The sequence below is a fragment of the Camarhynchus parvulus genome, chromosome 1A (genome assembly GCF_901933205.1).
Source record: "Camarhynchus parvulus chromosome 1A, STF_HiC, whole genome shotgun sequence".
Taxonomy (NCBI): Eukaryota; Metazoa; Chordata; class Aves; order Passeriformes; family Thraupidae; genus Camarhynchus; species Camarhynchus parvulus.
This window is the reverse complement of record NC_044586.1, coordinates 10,775,012-10,798,565: the sequence shown is the minus strand read 5'-3', so window position 1 is coordinate 10,798,565 and position 23,554 is coordinate 10,775,012. Positions and strand designations below refer to the sequence as shown.

Genomic DNA, 23,554 nt, shown 5'->3' with positions numbered 1-23,554 from the left:
TCTGTTGCTTACTGCTGTCGTAGAAGTGAGAAGGGAAGGAAATCCTCAGGAGAAGTGACGTCCAGTGTCAGGGGGCTCGTTTCTGGCTGGAGCCAGATTGGTGCTGTAGGTTTTCAGAAGGGCATGTGTGTGACAGGCTGGGGAACAGGGAAACAGGAGAGTTTGGAAAAGCACATTGGAAAATTGTACTGAAATTGTGAGAGACTGGGAGCTTGTGGGAAGCAGAAATGGAAAAACATTTTGTTCTGCTTTGTTATTTATACTCCACCCTTTCCTTCTTGGCTTTCACTGTGGACATCATTGTTTCCTCTGTCAATGAGCAAACAGCGTTCTCGACTGGTCAGGAACCAGTTGGCAGGAGTGTTAACTCCTAAATTCTCCTGAAAATTCCCCTCTGAATCCAGTGCTGTGTTTGCTGCCTCCCCCAGTGCAGAGGCTCCAAGCAGCTTCAGTCATTGCTACATGCATTTGCAAAATGAAACATTCCCCCTCCCTGCCCGTGTGAGGAGAATAAATAGGTCAGTGTGATGCAGAAAAGAGCATCTTAAGAACCCAAACCCATTTCTGCCTTTCCTGTGTCACCCCTGCCACCAGCAGAAGCACACTAATAAAGCAAGAAGCTTTATTAGTGATGTTCTAATAAATGCGACCAGCGGAATTAGTGATAAATTCTACTTAAAGGAAAACAGCCCAGAATTAAAATACTTAAATGTATGTATCTTGCTGTTAAACCTGTATCTCGTTAGAACTGAAGTGCTGGTGCATGTGTAATGCACTCCTCACTGTTAGCTCAGCCTGCTCTGTTTCAGCAGAGCCTGTAGCAGAGCAGCTCCTTGCACGTAGCTCTGAGGGAGCAGCAGTTTTGAGTGCCATGTCTGTGCCTGTAACACTGATGCTGATGTAATGAAACCCTCTCTGTATAAGAATTAATATTCCAGTAATGCCCAGAGGTTGTAAGTGTGTAGTTAATAGCTCCCAAGGCCAATGGAAATTAACACAGCCGTAGCAGTCACACATTACTTGCTGCTGGTGCAGTATATCTTTGTGAAAACTAATATAGAAAATCATTCTCTTAAGAATAGCATCAATTAACTGATTTAATTCAGCGATTAGTCACAAAATGTCTTATTCCTGTAGTGCTCCCAGTAAGTAATTTGGAAATACCTGATGATTAGGAAGCCAAATGCAAGGTGTACTTTTAATTTTAGAAGGCAAACCGTGGCTGTGTTGAGCTGAGCTCTGCGAGGCAGTTGTGGGCGAAGCTTTGGAAGCTCTCACAAGTAGGTGTTAGTGATGCTGGATGCCACTGGCTGCAGATAACCAAAAGAATACCATATTTGCAGTTCCTCAGTGCTGTTCTGCAGTGAAATCCCCCTCAAAGGGTTTCTGCAGCTCTGGGCGCATTTTTCCCATGCAAGAGGAGAGTGTGCACCCCACAGCAGGGGCTGCCTGTGACCCTGTCTCATTACAATTGACTTCTGTGCTAACCAGAGTTAAATGGGAGAGGCAGGCAAGGCAAAGCAACAAGACCTGGGAATTTTCTAGTCCTTGCTTTTCCTACCTGAGGTAGCAGGGTTCGAGATGCTGGGAGTAGAAAAGAGAGCAGCTGGCAGGAATCTGCTTGTGAGCAAGAAACAGCACTTTGTCTGCTTTTACATGAACAGATTCATCCATCCTTATTTCCCATTACCTCAGAGAGCCCCTGCTTATGTGCTGGAAAGGATTCCCCCATTAAACAGAGCACTGACTTCTCAGGATTCTTGCAGGGGAAATGTTTCCACAGTGTACGTGCTCCTGTGATTTCTTTCTCTGTTTAACCTTGAAGCAGCATTTCCTCTGGCTGTGCAAGGTGTACCTTGCTTTCTGTGCTCTCAATTAAGTGAATAAGCATATGCTTGCTTTTGTCTTTGTGCCCTCATTATTAATTCCAAATGTTGAGTTCAGCCTACAAGTGGCAGGGGAGACACAGGGGAGGGATGGGGTGGCTGTGCAGCCAGATATTCCTCAGTCATGTATTACAATGCCAGAGTGTTATTTTGCCACCTAAGGGTTGGAGTCCCCATTAGCCCTCACCCCCTGGGCACACTCTGCTCAGCCTTAAGCAGTGCACGTGTGCTGGTACTTGGAGTATGCCATGCATTCCATTTAGTGGCTGATGCACATGGAAAAGATACCCTCTTCCTGGTATCTGCAGTGCCAGGTTTAAATCAAGATTTTCATAAGATGCTTCATGACACTCAGGTTTAAGCAGGGACCCTGTTTTTAGGAAGTACTGCATGCTTTCCCTCTAAATATTAACCATTTAGGTTTTGGTCTTTCAGTTTAGTAATTCAGATTTTAGAACACAGCGGCCTCTGGCCACAGGGAGCGTTGCAGTGCTGCTGCTGGAAGCGCCTGCAGTGACAGCCACCAGGATGAGTTGAATTGCTGCCACACATTTATGTCTGCCCGGGGCACTTGGCACAGGGGACAAGCTGGGAGTTCAAACATGAGCTGTGCTGGCACAAATGCACGGGAGGTGGCTGGGAATACCAGCAAGCTTTTCAGGAGAAGGGAGGCACTGCCAGGAGAAGGTGGACCCAGGGGAGGGTGGGGTGACCTGGCTGCTCACAGTGTCCTGCTTCTGTTCCTCCTCACAGCTCAGGAGTGAAGACCCTGCCCCACAACGCCAAGGTGCACTACAACTATGCCAATTTTCTGAAAGACCAGGGCCGAAACGTTGAAGCAATCTACCACTACAAAACTGCTCTCAAGTAAGTCCCTCAGGGCCTGGGGGGGCTCCTGCTGTTAACCCTTCTCCTTCCTGATAGGCATGGGGTGAGCTGGCTGCTCCTCCTCCCTGGCTCCGTGGGAGCAGCTTGGCTTTGGGAGCCTGGGAAAGTTCCCTGGCTCGTGTTTGTGTGTCATGAAATGAGGTAGCCTGGCTTCCCTCCAACTCCACGTGTGAGTGTGTGTGCACTTCAGTACATGAGATAGAAATGTTACCATAGCTACACGTTGAGCGATGAGGTGTCATTTACACAGCTGAATGTATGCTGGTAAGCAGGAGGTAGTTGTCCTAAATGCATTTTCAGGTTCCTGGCCCATTTATCTTTGTAAATTGTTAATGGTGCATGCCTGGAAAATGTCAGTGCAGTAGCCATCTGAAGTGCAGTAACAATAATGGTACTTACTGCTTGTGTTCAGGCTTCTGTCCACAGAGCTTTGCATGAATGCTAAACTAATTGATCCTGAAAGTGCTCCTGTGCAGTAAGAGGGCAGATACCATTGCTGAGGTTCCGTGCAGGGGGAAGCTGAGGCAGCAGGATGAATTGCCTTGTTGTAGATGAATGGTAAATCAGGGCCCAGGGCTGGGCTGTAATGTGGGACACGTCCTGTGGTAGCTGTGGAGGACCCTCCCTTCACACACAGATGGGGTCACTCCCTGTGAGCAGCTTCCCTCCCCTTGCTGCTCCTCCCTGCTGTTCGTGCAGCTCAGCTGCTCCCCAGGCAGTGCTCAGGGCATCAAGCAGCTCACCCTAGATCCCCAAACCTCTCCCCTCTGCTTCTTGGGACCTGGGAGAAAGAACAAGCCCCTCTGGGGGATGAATGCGAGGAAAAGGGCTGGGGGATGGTGTGGTGGCAAGCATGGAGCGCACAGATAGTGTTTTCAGGAATGGAAGCATGTTTGGGAAGGACTGGCAAGGTCAAGAGTGGCTCTGACAGACAGCAAGGGCAGAGCTCAGCTCCGTAGGGCATGCCAGGAGGTGGAAGAAATGTTCTTTCCTGACATATGATGTGACAGAAAACTCCAGAAATTACATGTATGTTTCGTCTTTTGGCCAGCTGACAGGGTTATGATAAAAACTCTCCAAGGGCTCCTAGCCCACCCAGGCTGACCTGTGAGGACAGGAGTTCATTGTCACTGAGGAGGGAGTGAACCTGGGTGAAGGCAATTTTCAACTTTTTTGAGCAACATCCTGTTCTGTTTTGCCATGCTGGGCATTTAGGAAGTTGTTTAGAAAAGCCTTCTATTTTTTTAAAGTTTCCAGCAATGGAAAATCCAGCACAACCATCAGTAAATGGTACTGAAGGTTAATTACATTGGCTGTTGAAAATGTCCTCCCTTATTTTTAGACTGTTTGTTTGACATCAGCTTCCAGTCATTGAATTTGTTTACACCTTTCAATGCCACACTGAAGATCCCATTACCAAAATTCTGTTTTCTGTAGAGTGATCAACTCCTCCCTTAACCTGCTGCTTAATAGGTGCTGGTTTTTTCAGCATCACAAAGTTTTGCAGTCCTCCAGTTGTTCCTGTATCTAGTCTTTGAACTTCTTCCAAGTTACCAGTAAAGCCCATTGCAAGTCAAAAAGAAGAGGGACTGACAAAAATTATCCAAGCCCTGCAGTGGAGTGCACAGAGTAATGTAACTGCTCCTACCACCATTGCCTCTGCTTGTGTAAATGGGACTTGCAGACAAAAGATCTTCTCTAACTCAGCAGCACCCATTTATTGTAATTATAATGCTGTTTTCTGCTCTGCAGTATTTCAATTATGAGAGTGTCTGTTTTGAGAACTGATTGCAAACATTTTCTCCACTGTATTACAGAGCACTGTTCATGCTGATGGTGTTTATAGAGCACCTGAAGCCTTGTTGGGGCTGGGAGCCCCACAGAGCCAGCCCTGTTCTTCTCTAGGTGCTTGGTGCTAGCACTCGACTTGCTTCAGGAATTTCAGCATTAGCTGGCAGTTTGGAAAAGTGAAAGTCATCTTGCACATTCTCTTTTTGACCCAAAAGTGCAGGCCAGAAGTTGGGAGTCTCCATCACTGGGAAGCTGCACTACTTGTTCTTGCCACTTTGCATCTCTGCACTTACATTTTCCTAATATTTACTCCTTCTTCTCCCCTCTGGCACAGGGAAATTATCTGGGGTCTGTGTAATGAGCAATAGAACAGTGTAAGTAAAAAGTGCACTGTGTTCTTCTGTTGAGAATGCCATTCTGTGATGTCTGTGTTTTCCCCTCAGACAGACAGACCCTTCCTGCAGTGCCAGGGTTTGTGTGTTACCCCTGCAGCCTCTCTTAGCTGGGTGCCTGCATCTGGGGGCTGTGTTGAAGCAGTGGAGAAGCTGCTGGGTGTGGGACAGGCAGCCTCAGCTGGATACAGTGCCAGAGCATGCCCAGGTATCACAGAAAATAGCTGCTATGTCTATAGAGCTGTTTCCCCATCTTCACAGGCACCAGCTCCTCACAGACTGCTCTGATTGTAGACCAATCTCCATGATTAGAGAGAAGGAAGGAGTAGCTGTAATATCCTGAGCAGAATTTGATGGTTCAGGGTATTTTTGGCCACTGGCTTGACCTGGAAAGATGAATTACCACTCTGTAAATTTCCATGTCAGGGAGTAGGCAGACCAGCAGCTGAGGCATTCTCACAACAAGCTTTCATGATTTCCCACAGGTACCCCTCACTGAGTGCCTGCTCTCCCAGTGAGTGTGGGTGGATCCATCCTCCCCAGGTTACAGAAAACCCAAGCTACTCAGGAGGCTTCACAATCCAATGGCAGCACAGCCAAGAGCACAGAAGATAAAAATATTATTTCTGCCTAGTGCTCAGTGAGCAGATCAATAGGGAATTAATAAGGAGCTGGAGTCGATAAGGACACGGCTTGCTGCCTGGGAGCTCCTGGGAGACAGGAAAGGGAGAGCTGCACTGCCTCAGTGGGTGATGGCTCATCCACTATTCCAGCTTTGTGCCAAATGACAGTGCAGCTCTGCTTGATCTCTGGTGAATGAGTTTAATTGTTTAGTAAACAAAAAAATGATCTTGTCAGTCTGCACGCTGCTGCTTGAGCTGTGAGCAATTTGCCATTCCACCAACCCCACCAAGGTGAGGAGGCACTTCCATGTGCTCCTGCTCTGCCAGCAGTGCTGGGTGCCATGTGTCTGCTCAGCAAAGCAGCTCCTTCCTCCTGGGAAGCTGCAACTGTGGGAAAGGATGCTGAAGTGCACACAGGTTACCTAGTGAAATACTAGCAATGCATACTAAATCCTGGGAAAGTTGATCCCCAATGCTTTGACTGCTCCTTTCCTGCTGTCAGAGACAGGTGGGATTGCTGCTGGCAAATGTTGGTGTCCCTCTGTTAGCTTCAGGGCAGAAAAGTGGTGAAGGAGAATAATGTGTTTTCTCTGACAGTGGAACTGCAGGGCAGGTTTCCAAGGCAAACTTGGCAATCAGTCCCAACAACCACCATTGCAGGTGACCCATCAGCAAACTCATTCCTCAGCCCAGCCCAGAGCCAGTGACACAACACCCTGACCTAGCTGGACTTGGGTAATTAGTACAATCTAAATATGTCTCCAGGAGTGGGGGAAATGAACACTGAAATGAAATGCAAAAATGGAGAACTATGTTTGAATTGGAGATGAGTGACGAGGTCTCTGGTGTCGAGATGACCCTGAGGTGTTAGAAAGTCTCTTTATCCCAGCCCTGGGACCAAAGAAGAATTCAGGATTCCTCAGCTCTGGTTTTCAAGGTTGTTTATTTTCTCTTATCTAATACATTGTCTTTCTGACCCGTTGAGGTCTGTCCAGCAGGTCGGGTTGAGGCACACTGACTGCCCTCAGGGCAGTGTTACCTTTTTATACTACAAACTACGTGTACTTTATTTACAGTAATTTTCCAGTACCTATCACCTATGTTAGACAGTCTGTCTCTACTCTAAACCAATCCAAAAGTGCCACCATCACAGCAAAAGATGGAGCATAAGAAGGAGAAGGAGAAAGACAGAACATGCCCAGATTCCTCCATCTTGCCTCTTGAACCCCCATTCTAAAAACCCCAAATTCTACTTTTTCACCTGGTGATAAATTCACTATCATTCTATTCAAACCCTTGTGGCTTGTAACTCTTCACACAAAGTTGGTAATTGTTTCCATGGGTTAAAATCAAAGGCACAGGTGTCTTTGACTCCCTGACAGGGTCTCTGAGCCCCCTGCCAGCGTCTCAAGTCCTCCAGGGCAGCCAGAGGAATGTCCTGGGTTCTGACAGATGGGGAGAATGAAAAGAACAAAAATTCTTTCTATGAAGGAAAAGCTCTACCTATAAGTAGTTTCTAAAAGAGGAATGGAAGTGGAGCCCTTCAGAGATGAGTTACCTGTAAAACAAGACAAACAGCTGGTGTTCAGCAATTGTACAGTGGGTTATAAACCTTTCAGCTTACCTACAGTAAAACAAGGAAAACACACTGCTGGATTAGACTGCTTCACTGGTTTGCCTGACACATGGTAGTGACCCCAGGAGATGCTTGGGGTTTTTTCCTTCAGAAAGTAAAGGCCAGAAATAGTCCGTCTGAGATGGGAGTCGACCACGGCTATTCTGAAAGCTGGCCGTAACATTCTTGCTGCTGCTTCTGCTGCAGATTTGTGGCTGTTGTTAGGAATTCTGCAGGACCTCTGCTCCTGGAGATCAAACAGGGCTGTTCTTATCTGAAATGTATCTCACCACTTGTCTCCCATTTGTGAGTGAGAATATGAGGTCGTAGAACCTCACTCAAATATGAAGAACCACTCTGATGTGCTAATGAAGATGTTTTTGCTGTGTTTGTTGTTACCAAGCTTTTGTCCTGCTTCTCCCCAGCCTTCTGTGCTTGATGTCACTGTTGAGATTGTTATATTGCTCTTCACCAATGCACATGGGCTGACATGCAGAGAGAGAAAAACAGCAGAGCCTTAAAACCCAATTGGTGAACATTCGTTATCAATTAAATCAATCTCCTTTTAACAATGGAGGGGAGAAAAATGATTCGCCTGACCTCCTACAGTTGCACTCATTCAACATTTTAATTCCCAAAGCAGTTCTTACCATCCCTCTCTGTGTTTGTTTCCAGGGCAGTGCTTCCCATGGAAGGCAGATCAATGTGAGCATCAGGGGTGGGGCTGAAGGAGGTTGCTGAGTTCCTTGCTGGAGTTGGGTGAATAAACATGCTAATAGTAGTTCTGTGCTACCCAAGCTACATTTCTGTGTCTGGGAAAAGGTCATCATCTAAAAATTCATGTTTGCCTTCTGAATGTTAAGATACGCTTGACAGCAGAGAGTCCTGCAGGAGGTGTTCGCCTTGTGTAGTGTGATACTGTGGATTTATTTACATAAATGCACTGGTGTGTGTACCTGAGAGTGCTGCAGTGTTACCTCTGTGTGTGTACACATCCATCAACAGGCTCCTAGCCACAAGCTCCTCCTTGGACTTCCCCTGCCAAAGGCTGCTGACCAAACAGAGCAGGAAGGAGACCAGCCTGCCATGCAGAAACCTCCATTCCCCCTTGTGGCGTCTTCTGGAGGAGGGAAGTAGGGACTCTTGGAGTGGTTTTCTTTGCTGGTCAGGGAGCTGTTCTGCTGTTCAGCCATGAGAGAGAGGAGAGAGTGGGCCAGGAGGCAGGGAAACCAGCATGGAAACACTTGGTCCTGCAGCTTGTGTGGTCTGGCTCTCACAGAGCTTGCAAGTAATACATCTTAGGGCATTGCATACAGCCTGGAAATGGGGAATGCTGGTTTGTGGCATCAGTAAGGATCATGAAATCATGGTTAGTACTCAAACACAGGCTAGATGGAGAAGGGAAAACAGTGTAAGCAGCTTATCTGTATCCCTCATTTGAGGGAACAAAATTGGTTCATAGCAGCACTGGAATGGGTAGAAAAGAAAAAAAGCAAGGCTGTTCTTTCACCTCACTACACTTTAGAAATAAAGCCCTAATGCTGTAAAGGAGACTCAGGTTTCTTCCTAAGCTTTCCCACATACCTTCCTACTGGGTTTTTATATATCTTAAATCAACGGTATCTGGGGTTGTTTAAATTCTGTTAAATTGCACTCTCCATGCAGTAAAAAAAATTGTGTTCTTACAGCCCTTTATGTGTGTGTGTCAATGTATTTGCCTTCAAAATGCCTCTCAGCATGGACTGCAGGTGGCCTTGGATACCATCTGTGATTTATTTCTGGGAAGAATTAAAATACCAGCACCATTTGCTCGCCTGTTTTTACAGTGAGTAAAAAATGTGCGTTTGCTGCTTTGCTGTGGCTGCTATTGCTCCCGAAACCATGAGTGCCCTTCTGACACTCTGACATTGCTTAGGTCAGGCCCTTGGAGCAAGCCTGGAACATCTTCATAGAGATTTCATGTGATATTCTCTGTTAGTGGATATTATGGGCTGGAGGTGGATCATATCCAAGCAGTTGGGGATATCTTTGTGGTGTTCTGATTCGAGCTTTGACAGTGGGCTTAAGAAACACTGCATAGGGATGTGGCTGTCCTGAAGCTGGACAGAATTGTTGAGTGTTTTAATGGTAATTGATGGCTGAAAGGGCTGCCTTTCAGCCCTTTCAGCTCTCTGATTTGAATCAGAGACTTAATGGCCTTTACAAGACGTTGCATGGGACAATGGCCAAATTACTTCAGTGAGTGTAATTTATTTTTGAACCTGTTCTCTATAAAGTGCAAATCCCTGCCTGTTTTGAGGGCTGCTCCAGTGCTGCTCAGTTTTTCTGCTTTTTAGTGACAGAATAACAATCAATGCACAGGCTTTTATTGACTTGGAAACAGAACTGGTATAAGTGCAGCCATGATGCAGAGACAGTGTGTGTGCATTTAGAGCCATAGGAGCTGGGTGTGCCTGCAGGGATGGACAGATGGATGTGTCAGCCCTGGACACTGATGGTTACAGGTGGTGGGGTCCCTTCCTACACCGTGGTGTCTTGTTGTGGGTGCAGGTCCTTTTGTGCTGCCCTTCAAGCACATCATCTTAGAGAAAAGCCCCCATCCTCTCTGAGGGTGACAACTCCATAGCCTTCCTCAGAACTGCATCAAAGCTCTGCCTGCTTATGTATTGGGGACTGATAAAAAAATCTGGATAATGAAAAATGCTCCCCTAATTAAAAATGTTTCCTTATTGGGACAATAAGAAATCTATTTTGACTGTTTTTGAGGATCTATTTTGATTGTCCTGTGGGGTGTGCAGAGAGAAGCTTGTGACTGTATTTTGCACATGTCCAAGTCTACCTTTCACTTTTGGCTAATGGTAACCTCAAATCCAAGGGTTGATTGCTCATTCCCACAGCCACTGCTTTTTTCTTAGCCTGCTGTCCTTGTTTTGATGATAACTGTGCAGTTTGGGGCTGTACAGCTTCCCCTGGCACCTCGGTGATTTCACCCCCATCTACTTTGGTGCGAGTGTGTTGTTATTTTATCCCCTCATGCCAGGTTTGATTGAAGGGCTCACTCAATGGTCTCTTGTTTGCTGTGAGGTCCCTCAAGATTCTGTGGGCTCCGTGGAGGTGCCTGCATTGTTCACACTGTCTGTAAGTCAGGCATGTTGTGAATTATTAGTCCTTTGCTGGGCTTTGGGACTGTTGAGATTTCTGGGATTTTCAGGACTTACGTGGATCCTGCATAAATTCTTTATGTGAGAGAATAAGCAGACAACCCTGTTTGATAACCTCGTGTTGCCTGGTCACTTCAGGGAACGTGCAAGTTTAGCAGGAGAGATTTTATTTATTTATATTTAGTGGTGATATTGTTCGACTTAAAATCCTGGTTTTTCTCCTCAACTCTAACTCTCAGGCTTCTACCCCTGCCCAACTTTGAAAATTTATAAATTGTAATATTGTTTAATGTGCTACTGGTTAGTTATTTCAATGGCATGCTTTTGGATATTGCAGTAGGTTGGGGGTATTTTTTCTTTAATGGATGTCAAACTCAAAGAATTCATGAGGCTTTTGTCAATGTACAGATTAAATCTATTCAGCTTCTCTGTATTTTTTCCCATTCTGTCCTGGAGAAGTTTCTCTCAATGTCAGGGTGCACTGCAATTCAGCCTGGGAGGCTCACCCTGCTGAGAGGGTTTGCTGGTGGCAGGGCACCTGTGGGCTGCTCTGCCTGGCTGATGGGCATGGGGAGAAGCTGATGCCTCAGGTTTTAGCTTTTATGTTTTTCAGATTCTGTGCTGCTTTAGTGTGTAGCTCTGAGCCTCATATTGGGGGATGGTGAGCTCTGTGCACAGAGCAGGGAGACAAAACAACTCCTTCTCTAGCTGGGGACCAAGGACAAATGATCCAAATTCCAGGCCCAAGAGCATAAACAATGTGGACTGAAGAGAGAAAAACAAGGAGGATGGGACTTCATAAGCTGAAGCTGTAATTGGACAATTAAGTCCAATATGCAAATGGACCAGAACTTATCAAAGTGTGAGACTCTGTGACCGGTCATCCATTTTTGGCGACCATTTTGGGTTCATCTGGGGTGTAGCCCTGGCTGGGCTCTTGTGCTGCCCAAGGTGTATCTATTGAGGCCTTTTAATAAACACCCACTTTATTCTTTAGCTGTGCCTAGCCTCTGTTCCAGGTCAGCCTTCACAAGGCATCGAAGCCATAAAGCCAGGGCCTCACTTCCTTCCACTGATCCCTGGCTGTGATTCAGCACTTGCTATTTATACCTCAGCCTCTGGAGATCCCAGGTTAGATCAAGGTCCTGCTGGAGGCGCTGCTGGTCAGACATGACCCCTCACTGACTTCTTGGGCAGGACCTCCCTCCCTCAGGAGCTGAGCTGGCCCATGCAGGACCCCCAGCGCTGCTGAGGGATGCCCTGTGAGCCCCCAGCACCAGGCTGGGATGGCATCATTCCCTATCTCATGCCTGGCATTGTGTCAGGAGCCCCTGGCAGCTGAGTGTGTGGAAATGGGTGTGATGTAATTCCCAGCTCCGGGCTGTGCTGTGTACAGCCGCGAGTCTCGCTGCTCTGTCACGCTTTCACTGAAGAAGATTATGCCTGAGGCTTTCAAAGGAACCTAAAAGCATTAGATCTCTCACTTGCCTGACTTCCAACAGGATTTCCAGGTGCTTTTTTAAATACAAAAAATACCAGCCTGCCGCAAACCTTCTGCCAAGCTGAAGGGTGTTGCCTTTGAGGAAATATTGATGCAACTGCTAGAACTCTTCAAAAAAAAACCTGCTGCTGCTTGATATTGCAGGATCACCACTCCTTCCTTGAAAGAAATTTAAATGTTGCAAACTGAAAACCTTCTTGAGGAAGACACAGGATCTGCCATCCACATCTCCACATCATGTAGAGCAGCTCTTGAAACAAGGTGCCACACCGTCATGAGGCCATGACCTGAGTTGTTGCCAGTGCAGAATTGTTCCCAGAAGGATGACTGGTCTCAGAATTACATCAGATCATGTTTTAATTCAACCTGACATAGAACTTTATTGAGAACTTACATAAATACATGAAAATGAGTATGATGTAATATTAAAATTGGAAAATTGGCTTGAAATAGTATGCTGGAGTAAATATAAAATGGGCAGTATTAAAACTTGGCACAGATAGAAACGTTATTCATATAACATTCTTACTTCAGTTGGCAAAACAATGCCAATAATTACAGTATATATTGGAATGGGCAAAATGTGCCTTAAAAGCAAATTGCCATGCTGCCAGCAAGTAATTGGGCCTGGGTAATTAAGGCCTGAGTCCCTGTGCTTAACATGGCTGCAGGGAGCCCCATGGATGCTGAGCTTTGTGGTAGGGCTGGACAGGCACCAGGAGAGCCAAGAGTGGCTGTCAGGGCAGTGTCCTCTTGTATGGAGGAGGAGTGGTGAGAGCTGTGGCCCAGGGCTCTTAAGGCTCTCCTCTCCTCTTGCCACAGAGAGGTAACACAGCCTGTTCTGTCAGGGCAGCACAGGGGGCTGACTTACCACAGCTGCCTCAATGGTGGCATGGTCTCTGTGAGTGCTAAGTTTAAATGCATTATTTAATCAAAAGATGTATTAACAAAAACCAGGCACACTAGATCTCTCCAACTGAATAATTTATTTTTTTATTATTTTTCACTTATTATTTTAATTTATAGGAGAAATTAATATGCTTGGGCTCCCTTTGAATATTATGCAAGATGATGCAGGCAGTTTTTTGTCTTTCTGCTGCTGCTGCCATGGCATGGCTATTGGGTTAATGATGACCAGAGTTGCTTACAAGTTTTATAATGGTTATAAGAACTCATGTTGTAAGTCACTGGGAATGTGCTTTCAATAGGCTCATTGTCAACCCTTGGAGAGTGATGTAGGGCTGGGGCATCAGGAAGAGTCAACCTCATGTGACATGTCAGGGCTGTCCCAGCTCTGAGCAGTGTCTCTGGGCTGCTTTCAATAACCTCTTTCATCGTGCAGTGTTTTTGGGGGGCTGCCCAGACCCCTGAAAGATGACATTACAGCTTTTTCCCTGCTGTCCATGGTAGTTTTCCAGGCTAATTGCATGCTAGCCTGGCCCCATCCCCTACTGCTTGCTATCCACACAGCAATGGCTGTACAAAAACCACATAATGCTCTTAAGAGCAAGTGGATAGTTGTCACACTAATATCTTCCTCCCCCTGAATACCCCTGGCACCAGACCAGGCAGGACTGTGAGCAGGGCTTGCCAGTTGTTTAAGTGGTCTCTCTCGATCTGAATTAAAAGAATTAAAATTCCTGATGGATCATAGGTTGCAGTCATGACAACAAATTTCATCCCTTTCTCTTCTTTTGTAATTGTCTTGTAATTCAGATATGGAGCCAAACAAAACCCTTCAAATTTTTTTCAAAAACCCTCATGTTTCAGGTAATAGTGGCATTAAATGAAAAAGCAGAATAAATGGTCATCAGTGTTTTGATTATATTTTATACCTGGTTTTGTCTTGGGAAACTGGAAATCTCTTGACTGGGCAAGTCAGTAGGGCTTTTGTTCAGTGATATTAGAGGGAATTTTGCTAACCTAAAAGAAGTGGGGATAATCACTAACAGGAGTTCTTGTGCAGTCTATACCTGTAATAGTTAAAGGGAAGGGTGCTGAAATTTATTCTGACAATTGCAGATACAGCATTGGAGGAATCATTTGAATTATTCATTCTACAACAAGGAAACAACCCACTTGTCTTCTCTTTAGAAATGAAATCTCCATCTGCTTTAAAATATACTTTTATAGGTTGCTTTCCCATAATTTTGCTGTTTCAAAACTTCTATTATAATTATCCTTGAATGTAGATTTTTAAAGAAAATTATTCTGATTTCTAAAGGAAAGGATAAACTGATTTCTTACATGAACTGCTACTTGTAGAATAAGTTTAATGAAATTCAGCTTTCTTTCATAAATAATGCAGCACTTGCATTTGATTAGGTGAAGCCTAGAGGAATTTCTACCTAATCAGATGCATAGCAAGAAGGATATTGCCTGCAGATTGTTACCATTATCAGTGGTGGTGGCAAGGAAAACACAGCCCTATATATGTCCAGATAGAAAGCTTTGTTTCTTAAGAGAAGTTGCAAAACAAGCTAGATGTGTTCCAACAGTTGATCTCTTGCATCTCAGTGTCTTCACAGTGATGGTTTATAAAATAAAGTCTGGATTCTGAGTGTTGCCATTATTGTGGCACAGAGACTCCAGGTTAATTGGAGACCTTCCTGCCTTGGTATGTGTTTCTAACCCTTCTAAGAAATAAATACATTCTTCATATGAATGAAGAATGGGGAAGAGACAATGTTTGCATTAGAGAACTTAAAACCAAAACAAGTTAAAGCTGAATATCAGGATTCATTGAGATCAATTCCAGAAGTCTTGATAAGCAGCACAAATCTCCTGATAACTTCAAACAGGAGAAGTACATGTGTCCCCCTCCATTACAACAACAAATCACCTGCAGCAAAAGCAAACAAGTTTGGTGTATCTGCAAGTCTTGTAGAACCATTTTGAAAGTTCTTGAGTAAATGTTGCTTCATTTGGTAGCTTGTGGTCAAGTTTTGTGCTCCTGCATAAATCCTGCCACAAGACTATTCTGCTGTGTTTTTATTCCCAGTGAATTGTTATTAACAGCAATGGATGTGCCTGAACAAAGGGCAGTTTAAATAGGGCTGCCAGTCCTTTATTCAACATCCATATTAATAAATAAAAAAATGAACTTGTGCACATTCTCTAGCCCTGAGGTCAAATGGCATAACTTGACCTGGAAGTATTCAGTAAATGTTTGTATCCTCTGAGAGACAGTGGCCAAGTCCAAGTTGGCTTTTGGGACCAAACCCTGATCTGGGCTCAGGCCTGGACCACTCCTGGGAACTATTTGAGGGTGATGTGAAAGTAGCATAAACAGAAAGAGGGCAGGTTTAGATGGGATTTTAGGAAGAAATTCTTTACTGCAAGAATGTTGAGGCACTGGAGCACATTGTTCATAGAAGCTGTGGATGCCCCATTCCTGAAAGTGTCCAAGGCCTCATTGGATGGGGCTTTGAATAACCTGGTCTGGTAGAAGGACTCCCTGCCCATAGTGGATGGGCATTGGAACAGATGTTCTTTAAGGACCTTCACATCCTAAAACATTCTGTGATTCAATGATTCTGTAACAGCATGGATGGTCATGGGCTCAGACTCTGGCTCTGGTTTCCTCACCAGAGGTAATGCTCTCTTAGGCCTGGTTGTTCTGCTGAACTCAGTTGAGTGGCAGCTTGCTCTACCACTATAACAAAGTAATATTTCAAATAAAATATCTGGAGAGAAATAAAAGAGCTGAACCCTGGCAGCAAAGCCCAACACCACCACCTTATCTCGCTGTGGTCAGAATTTCTGGTAACTTTTGTTCAGACATGTAAAATTGCAGATCTCATAAGTTCTTCAGGTCAGATGCTAAGCAGGTAATTTGTGCTTGCTGAGGTTCTGGGTTTTCACTTACATTTCTTGGAAAGGGCAATGATGTGTAATGAATAAATGTAAAACACAAGAAATAGAGCCCAGGATACATGGGAGACGTGTTTGCATCCTGTGATTTGCTGTTGAGAGGTTTTAGCACTGAGCTCAGAAGTGTATTTATGGAGCTGCTGGTCAGAACTGTGCAATTTAAAGGTGAAATCCATTCCCTTTTTTAATCTTGAGTTTTCATTCCATTCCAAATTGGTGCAAGCAAATCTCCTGGGCCTAAAATGCCACAGGAGCACTAAAGGCCAAGAACAGAATTAATTTCTGAAAGTTTGAGAGAAAAACCATCAGGTTTAGGGCTGTAAAATGTTAACCTGTTTCTGACTTTCCCAAGAATTGTCTGAAATCCTTTTGCCCACTCGTAACTCAAGTGACTTCATGTCAAATACTGGAGCTGTTTTATGTGTGAGTACTGACAGAAGTAGTGCACACTTTTATCATAGCCATCTAGTAAAAAAGGCTGAAAAATTTAACTCCCAGACCTTTTTCTTGGTCCAAAACAACATCAAAATCCATTGGAGGAAAGGGAAACAAGACTGAGCCCGTGGTCATTTGCCCTAAGATGTTCTTTGTTCAAGATTCAGGTTTTTAAAAAACATGTGGCTGCATCCCTGAACAATTTCTCCTCGAATGTGTGGCTTTGCAGTCCTTATTTGCTAGGTGAAAAAAAGGACTTGAGCTTTTCTCTTACTTAATGGTAGGAAACATCCTGGTTTTGTTAGTGGTGCGTGCCCATTTCTCCCAGAGCTCCCTTGAATGCTTCCAGCTTCACCCCCAAATAAGACCTTGCCAAAATAATTTATGAGCTGTGGAGTGAAAATGTGACTGATACAAATGTTGCAGAAGTGTATAAAATGCTAAATTATTCATGGTACTTAAGCACAGAAAATCCTAGGGCTAAACTGACATAGTGAAAAACTCCAGGCAAAAAACCCACAGTGGAAAGTCTTGAACTAAAAACAATTGCAAACTTTAGTCAGGCTATACTAGAGAGTCTTAATCCCTTCTACCTTTAAATGCCCCTTCTCATGCTATACCCTGTGCTTTCATGGCCAACTACTTTTAATGTCATTTTCCACATCACTTTCCCATGATCAGGGACTTAAGGCAAAGAACTGTCAGATGCCTTGGTCTCAGAGCCTCAGACCTTCTCACACAGCTGATCTCCAGGGACCTCTGTGGGCATCTGTCAAAAATTTATTTCCTTATCATAATGACTCTCAGTTTTCACCTACCTATCACACAAAGGGTCCTGGGTGCTTTCATCAAGCCCTGGATCACTTCCACCTCCGGAGTTTTCTGGCAAAAGACCTACAAACTAAAATATTAATGTAGGAGCAGAACTTTGAGAATTTAAACTGCTGCATGGACCATGACCTGCTGCCTAATTGGTGGAGAATTTTAACAGAGATGCATTGGGCTCAGTGATGTCATGAAACAGGCAAATGTGAAGATCAACAGGTCAGATAAAAGGAGAACTGTATGAACCAAATGCTACAAGAAGTTTAGAGAATTCATACTCTTAAGCAGTCTGGTTCCAGATTATTTCACCATTTTGCTTAGTCCTGAAAGCATTGCTCAACAGCTGATTTCAGATTGCCTTTTGCACTTTTTAATCAGTTTTATTGTGAAAAAAATTCAAAAACCCAACAAATAATTTTAAACTGTGTTGTGTTGGATTCTGTGTATATCAAAACCTATTTCCAATGGAAACATTTTTTTGACAAGGCAGTTCTTGCTTGTTGCAAAAGCATTTTGAATAAAAACATTCAGGCTGCTTCAGTCACTATGCCTTCTGCTTGAAGGGTATGATAGGTTTTGAATTTGTTCAATTTCAAACATTTGTTTCCAAATGTTCCATTTTGCCCTGGAGATATATAGGAACCATAAGAAATCTGATGAGGAATTGAAAAGGGTCCTCAGGATCCCATCTGACCTGCAGCAAATTAAGGGAAAACAGGGTTTTTTGGCTGACATTCTTCCCTTTACTGAGTGCCAAACAGCGTTGGTGGCAGAGTCAGCCACATCAGATTTATTTGTCAGTGAATGGGCATCTGTAACTTGCTGTTCCATTTTTGGCAGGCTGTACCCTCGTCACGCAAGTGCTCTCAACAACCTGGGGACGTTGACCAAAGACGTGGTGGAGGCCAAGGACTACTACAGACGGGCCCTTCAGCTCAACCCGCAGCACAACCGAGCTCTCTTCAACCTTGGCAACCTGCTCAAGTAAGTTGAGTGCAGGTGGGGCACCAACACCTGTACACATTGCCCCTGCACACATCACCAAAGTAGTTTTTTTCTGCCAGCTGGTGAAGAAACGGTGTCATTTCTTAGTGCCATCCAAAAGTGCTGGCACAACGATGTGATTTATTGTGGATATCTCTCTGCATTGTGCCACATCACTCCAGGTGCTGTTCACGAGTGTGTTCCGGTTGTAGGAAATTCATTGGTTCCAGGCATCAGAAATGAGTTGCATAAACCCAGCTAGGCACCTGAGATCCCCATCCTGGTGGAGATGTGTGAACATTTCCAGGAGAAGGAGTTGTATTATTCAAAGTTAGGCATCAGATGCCGAGCTAATAAATAACACATATCCAAAAAAATCCCTCTCTTCAAGTTCCCACTTCTCCTCATTAGCTGTATATGTATAGTTTAGACATAAACACCTTGTGCTGAGATGCTCAGAGCAGCAGAGTTCATTCCCTTGCAGAGCAGGTAGGTCTGGATTTGGGGGGAAGGCTGGTTTACATCCTTGGACAGTTAAAAACAAGTTGATGAGCTCATTACTTCACTTGTTGTTGTTTAGAGTGTCACCCTGTAGCAAGGAGAATAGCAGACAATCATAATCATGCAAATTAATTTGACTAACCACATCTAAAGACTAAACTTAGATCTGTACAAGAAGCCAGTATGATAAGATCTGCAAAGGGTTCAATTCAAAAAAGTAAAACATCTCTGTTTAGCACCAGCAAAAAGGTCCTTGGTTTTGTGAGGATATTGTGGTGTATTTGCTGACAGAACTGCATAAACTACAGCAGTAAAAGTACATTTTTTCTGATATGAACTGCCCTTATTTTGCTGATAATAGGTCTTGGTAAATCTTTTAGAGCAGACAGTGCTGGTTAAACTGTTACAGGCTTAGTGTGGGGCTGGTTTTAAAGTGGCACTGTGTCATTAAAACTTGGTCTTTCTGGTCCTGAAATGTAACTCTGAGTGTGGATTTGTATGAAGGATGTTAAGTGGGCTGCTGAACTCCCTGGTCTGTTCAGAAGCAGAGAAATTATCAGAGTAATATTACAAGTAAATCTGTTGGTTTGAGGTTAGAATATGGGAAATGAGTAATCTTAAATAGAAAGTAGGTAAGTGCTTTACTGGAAATACAAGGAAGGAAAGTGGTACAGTCTTGTTGCAAAGAAAAGAAAGGTCTTTGTATTATTCATCAAATTTGGTTGATTGAAATTAATTTTAGGTGGCAATGGTGTTTAAAAATACATATTGTCTTTTAAATCCATCGTGTGTGCCTTAGTTATTATTCTCTGTTACATTTTGGGTTTTTTAAAAAATATAAAATATTAATACAAAGGATCTAAGCCAGAAGAAGCACTGGGACATTTTATGTCAATTATGCTTAAATGTGGTCTGTCAAAGGGCTCTTATGACCCAGCAGATGGATAAAAACTGGACTTGCTGCAGTGTAAAAGCACAAAGGAGACGTGTAGGGAAAATGTCTTAGAAATGCTGCTTGTTTTCTGTGCAATATGTCATGTTTTTCACATTGTGATGCCTAAGATATTGTGTGTCCTGTTGGATTGTATGTGCTCTGCATCCTTCTGCGGTGCCACATTTTGCAGTATGTTAAATGTCTGTGATGCTTGTGCTAAGCTTGTCAAAAGGAAGCACTCAGGATCCTCCTGCCTTTTCCCTACATCCATGTGCTCCCATTTTCTAAACTTCCTTCAGGCTTCCAAAACAATGTAGTGCATCTGCGCACAGCAGTAGTGTTCATTGTATTGGAGGCTGAGTGCCTTCATCTCCCTGCTCAGTTTTAAAAAACCTGTTAAAAAATAGGTGGAGTTCACAGTGCAGGAATTAGCACATATGTAATCAGGTGCTGCGTGGGCAGATCCTATATGAATGTCTTCCCTAAAACAGGATCCCAAACCCTTTGGCCAGCACCTTTCCTAGATCATCCAGCAGCTTAGCAAAGAACATCAGCCATGCTGGAGCATGAGGTACCTTGTGAGATGACCAGACAGGTACAAGGCAGAGATTTCACATTTCCCCTTCCTACAATGATGTCTTTATTTATATTTTCTGCCTGTGTCTACAATTATCCTTTAATATTTATAAAAATGTGCATATACATGGCAGCCAGTATTCTTCAGACACTAAATGCTAGTACAATATGAGTAATAAATGAAATAAAATGGAAATCTGCAGAATATTACAGACAGATATTACTTTCTGGCTGTGTTATGAGACATTATGAAGAGTGTTTTGATTTTTAAAAATATGTCAGAGAGAAGATAAATGGTCAAGCAATAAAAGCATTTTCTGTCCTCTTTACAAAGGCTTCAGAGCATGGGGCAGATCAGGAGGGGACAGATGTGCAACACTTAAGGCACGTCCAGTAACAGCACAGCTTGTACTGGGACATGGAATGGAATTGTCTGGCATGGGGAACCCCCAGTTGAATTCTGCTGAGTTCCTTGTACCCATCCCTGCTCACAATCTGCAAATCTGATGGCAGATCCTAGATTTCATCTCCTCTGGAGTGCTGAGAGAAGGGAACTCCAGGATTTTGGAAGGATGGGTTTGTCATTGCCATGTGGGAATCTGCCCTTCATTATTCCATGCAAATAAGCTATTTAAGCATCCATTGCTTGTGATTTAAACTTGAGTAAAAACTGTTTTGAGGACACAGGGTGGAATTTATAAGTTATTTTCTGTGGAAGCCGTAGATGAAAAATGATGTTTCCATTTTCTGTTTGCACATAAAGAAGACAGCTATGTGCCAGAAGATGAATGTTCTCAGGAAGTATTGCAGGGTAATGGCTGAATAAACCTCTGGTTTTGTTTACATATCCTAAAATAAAGTTGTATGTCATAATTTTTGTGCCTAATATAAATATTGGAGAGCAGATAATTAAACAATGCTGGCAGATTTCTTACTTAAAATAGACCTAGAAGATGGTCTACCTAAAAGTAAGAAATCTCTCTGCTTTCATGGCCTGTGTGATCAGTGACACAGAGCAGCCTGATGCTGCTTTCTTGTGCTTTGAGTATTTGACCCCTCTGTATGAATTCAGGTTCATTGAGATACAGATAAATATTGTTCAGAATACCTCATGAATTTATAGGCTGTGGGTATTTCTCTAAAGAGACAAGAAATAATATATTATGAACATGTGAAATAAATATCAATCTCAGCTTTCTGTTGCAGGAATAATGGACAAGACCTTCTTACTTGTGGTACTGTATCAATCCTAAAGCACTGCAATATCCAGTACCCTGCTCCTTATGCAGAAAGGCCTCACATGCTTTGAGAGTGTTATGGCTTCATTTTCAAGGGGAAAATGAAATGCCTAGAAACAATCTCCACTAAATCTTGAGTTTACTCAAAGGACTGATTTTCTTCTGGATGTGGAGAAACACACAACGTGTCCTGAGTGATTGTTGTTGTGATTTAATCCCAGTTGAGCAAAGCCATTTATTCAGAAGAGGAAGGGCTGTCTGCCCTCTCTGATACAGGCTTCTCGATGTGAGTGTGCTGACACAGCCTTGTGGAACTGTCTGGAACAGATAGATAGATGTTTTTCTATCTGAAAAACATCAGATAGGAATTACATGTATTGAGATTTAAGACCTTTTAGCTAGTGAAATGTTCCTTCCTTCAGAAGCAAACTGAGTGGTGACGTTCAGTGATACTGAATGGTCTCTGCAGGATACTCTGTGTCTCATGAAGTGCTGCAGTTATCACAATGCACATTGGAGACTCTGGTTAAAAACCCCCACAAACTCTGGCACTCTAATTTTTGCAGTAGATTGAAAAAATAACTTAGGTTGTTATTATAACCTAGGGCCTCTAGAGATCATTTGGACATCAAGCTAGCTGCTCAGAGCAAGTCTGATTGGATCAGATTGTTCAGGGCTGTGTCCAGCCGAATCTTGGATCCCTCCAAGGACAGAGATGCCACAATCTCTCTGTGTGACCTGTGTTCTGTCTTTGACACCCTTGTGGTGAAAAATACTTTTCCTGATATCTAATCAGAATGTCCCCTGTTCCTACTCTGGCATCTGTTGCTTCTTGTCCTGTCATTGTGCACCTCTGCAAGGATTTGGCTCTGGCTTTGCTGTATCCTTGTAAAAATTTGTTCAGAACAGTTGTGGAGCCTTTGTTGATTTCTGTGTTTCTGGCTTTAGTACAGTCTTAATAACTTCACAAAATAAAAGATGAAAGTTACCAAGTCCTTTCAAGCACTAATTCCTAGGTTGCTCTCTGTTGCACATGAAATTTGCTCCAGTGCTAGCAGCCCTGTGCATTGCCAGGCTTTGGCAGGGTGGTTTAACCTGGTGCTTCTCCAACTTGCAAAAATATGGGAGAGATGCTCTCAGTGGAAGGAGCTGTTCCTTGTTTTCAGCTTGAGCATGCTGTTTGTAGAGGCAAGGCTGTGATCTCAGGTGGGAGAGGGAGTCAAGAGAGGGCATTATAAAAGAGGGTAATTTGGGTAAAAAGTTGGAATAAGTGGTCACAGATTGCTCCTGTCAGTTGTATTTGTTCTTCTCTCTATCACAGTGGAGATGTACATTACCTAACTATTCCTGCTCCAGATCCCCAGTTTATGGTAAATTAGTGCATTGGACTGCTCTTTCAATGCTTTGTGCTCTCCCAAATTGCAGGAGATTTTTATATCAGATGGCCTTGATCCTGCAAAGTGTTGGCCTTGAGCCAGGAAAGCACTTCAACCAGTAATTAATTTTCAACTTGCATGCATAAAAGTTAAGTACACATTTAAGTGCTTGGCCAGAGCACTTGGTATCTTGCAGGCCTAAGCCCTCTGAGAAACTACTGGATCTGCTTTTTTTAATGTGATTCAGTCTGTCACATAAAAAGATGCCATTAATCTTTCCCTCTTTACCCCCGCTTTCAGGAGACAAACATTGTTCTTGGATCAAATGGAGAAAAAAAATGGAATAAAAGAGTAATTAAGAGGGCTGCCCCATGTTCAGAGTGAATGCTTGTGGCTAATGGGAACTTTTACTGCTGTTGAGTGGATCACTTAATCCTTTTATTTCTGTAGCGGGCATTTCCTACATTTTCTGCCAAACATCAATACCTTTATTAAGCAGTCATCTGGTTTTGATTTATAAAAATGTGTCATGAAACTCCTGCCAAGGGATCCCAAAGTTTTATAAATTGACAAGCTAGCTAGACTTTAATTAGTGTAGGAGAAAAGTGGTTCTTTATTTGTTTTTGCTTCATTCGTGTAATTTATGTTGAACAGCACTGGAAGAAGAAAAAGGCTAGCACAACTGGTTTTACTTAGCTTAATGCACAGGCAAAATATTCTTGCAGTTACACAACTAGAAAGGGGAAAAATCTGCAAAGCCACATGTATTATCAGCTGAAATTTGCACCTTATAAACAAGATCTGGTTACTTGACCATGCCACTCAGATGAAATCTAAGGCCAAAGCAGCAAGGTGTTCACATATTTTCTGTTTCCCCAGAGCCCTTTGTTTCTTTTTCTAAGCCCTCCTATTCATATTCTTTGTACGCCCAGCACAAGAAAAATGTTGTTTCAGC

General features: G+C 43.5%; 1 protein-coding gene across 1 annotated transcript in view; it reads left to right on the top strand.

Moving 5' to 3' along the window:
* Positions 1-23,554, top strand: part of TMTC1 (transmembrane O-mannosyltransferase targeting cadherins 1) — a 141,507-nt gene that overhangs the window by 96,373 nt on the left and 21,580 nt on the right. The window contains exons 11-12 of the mRNA XM_030959317.1: positions 2,640-2,753; positions 17,831-17,974. Of these exons, the coding sequence (XP_030815177.1) occupies positions 2,640-2,753; positions 17,831-17,974 (258 nt within the window). The remainder of the gene's footprint in view (positions 1-2,639; positions 2,754-17,830; positions 17,975-23,554) is intronic.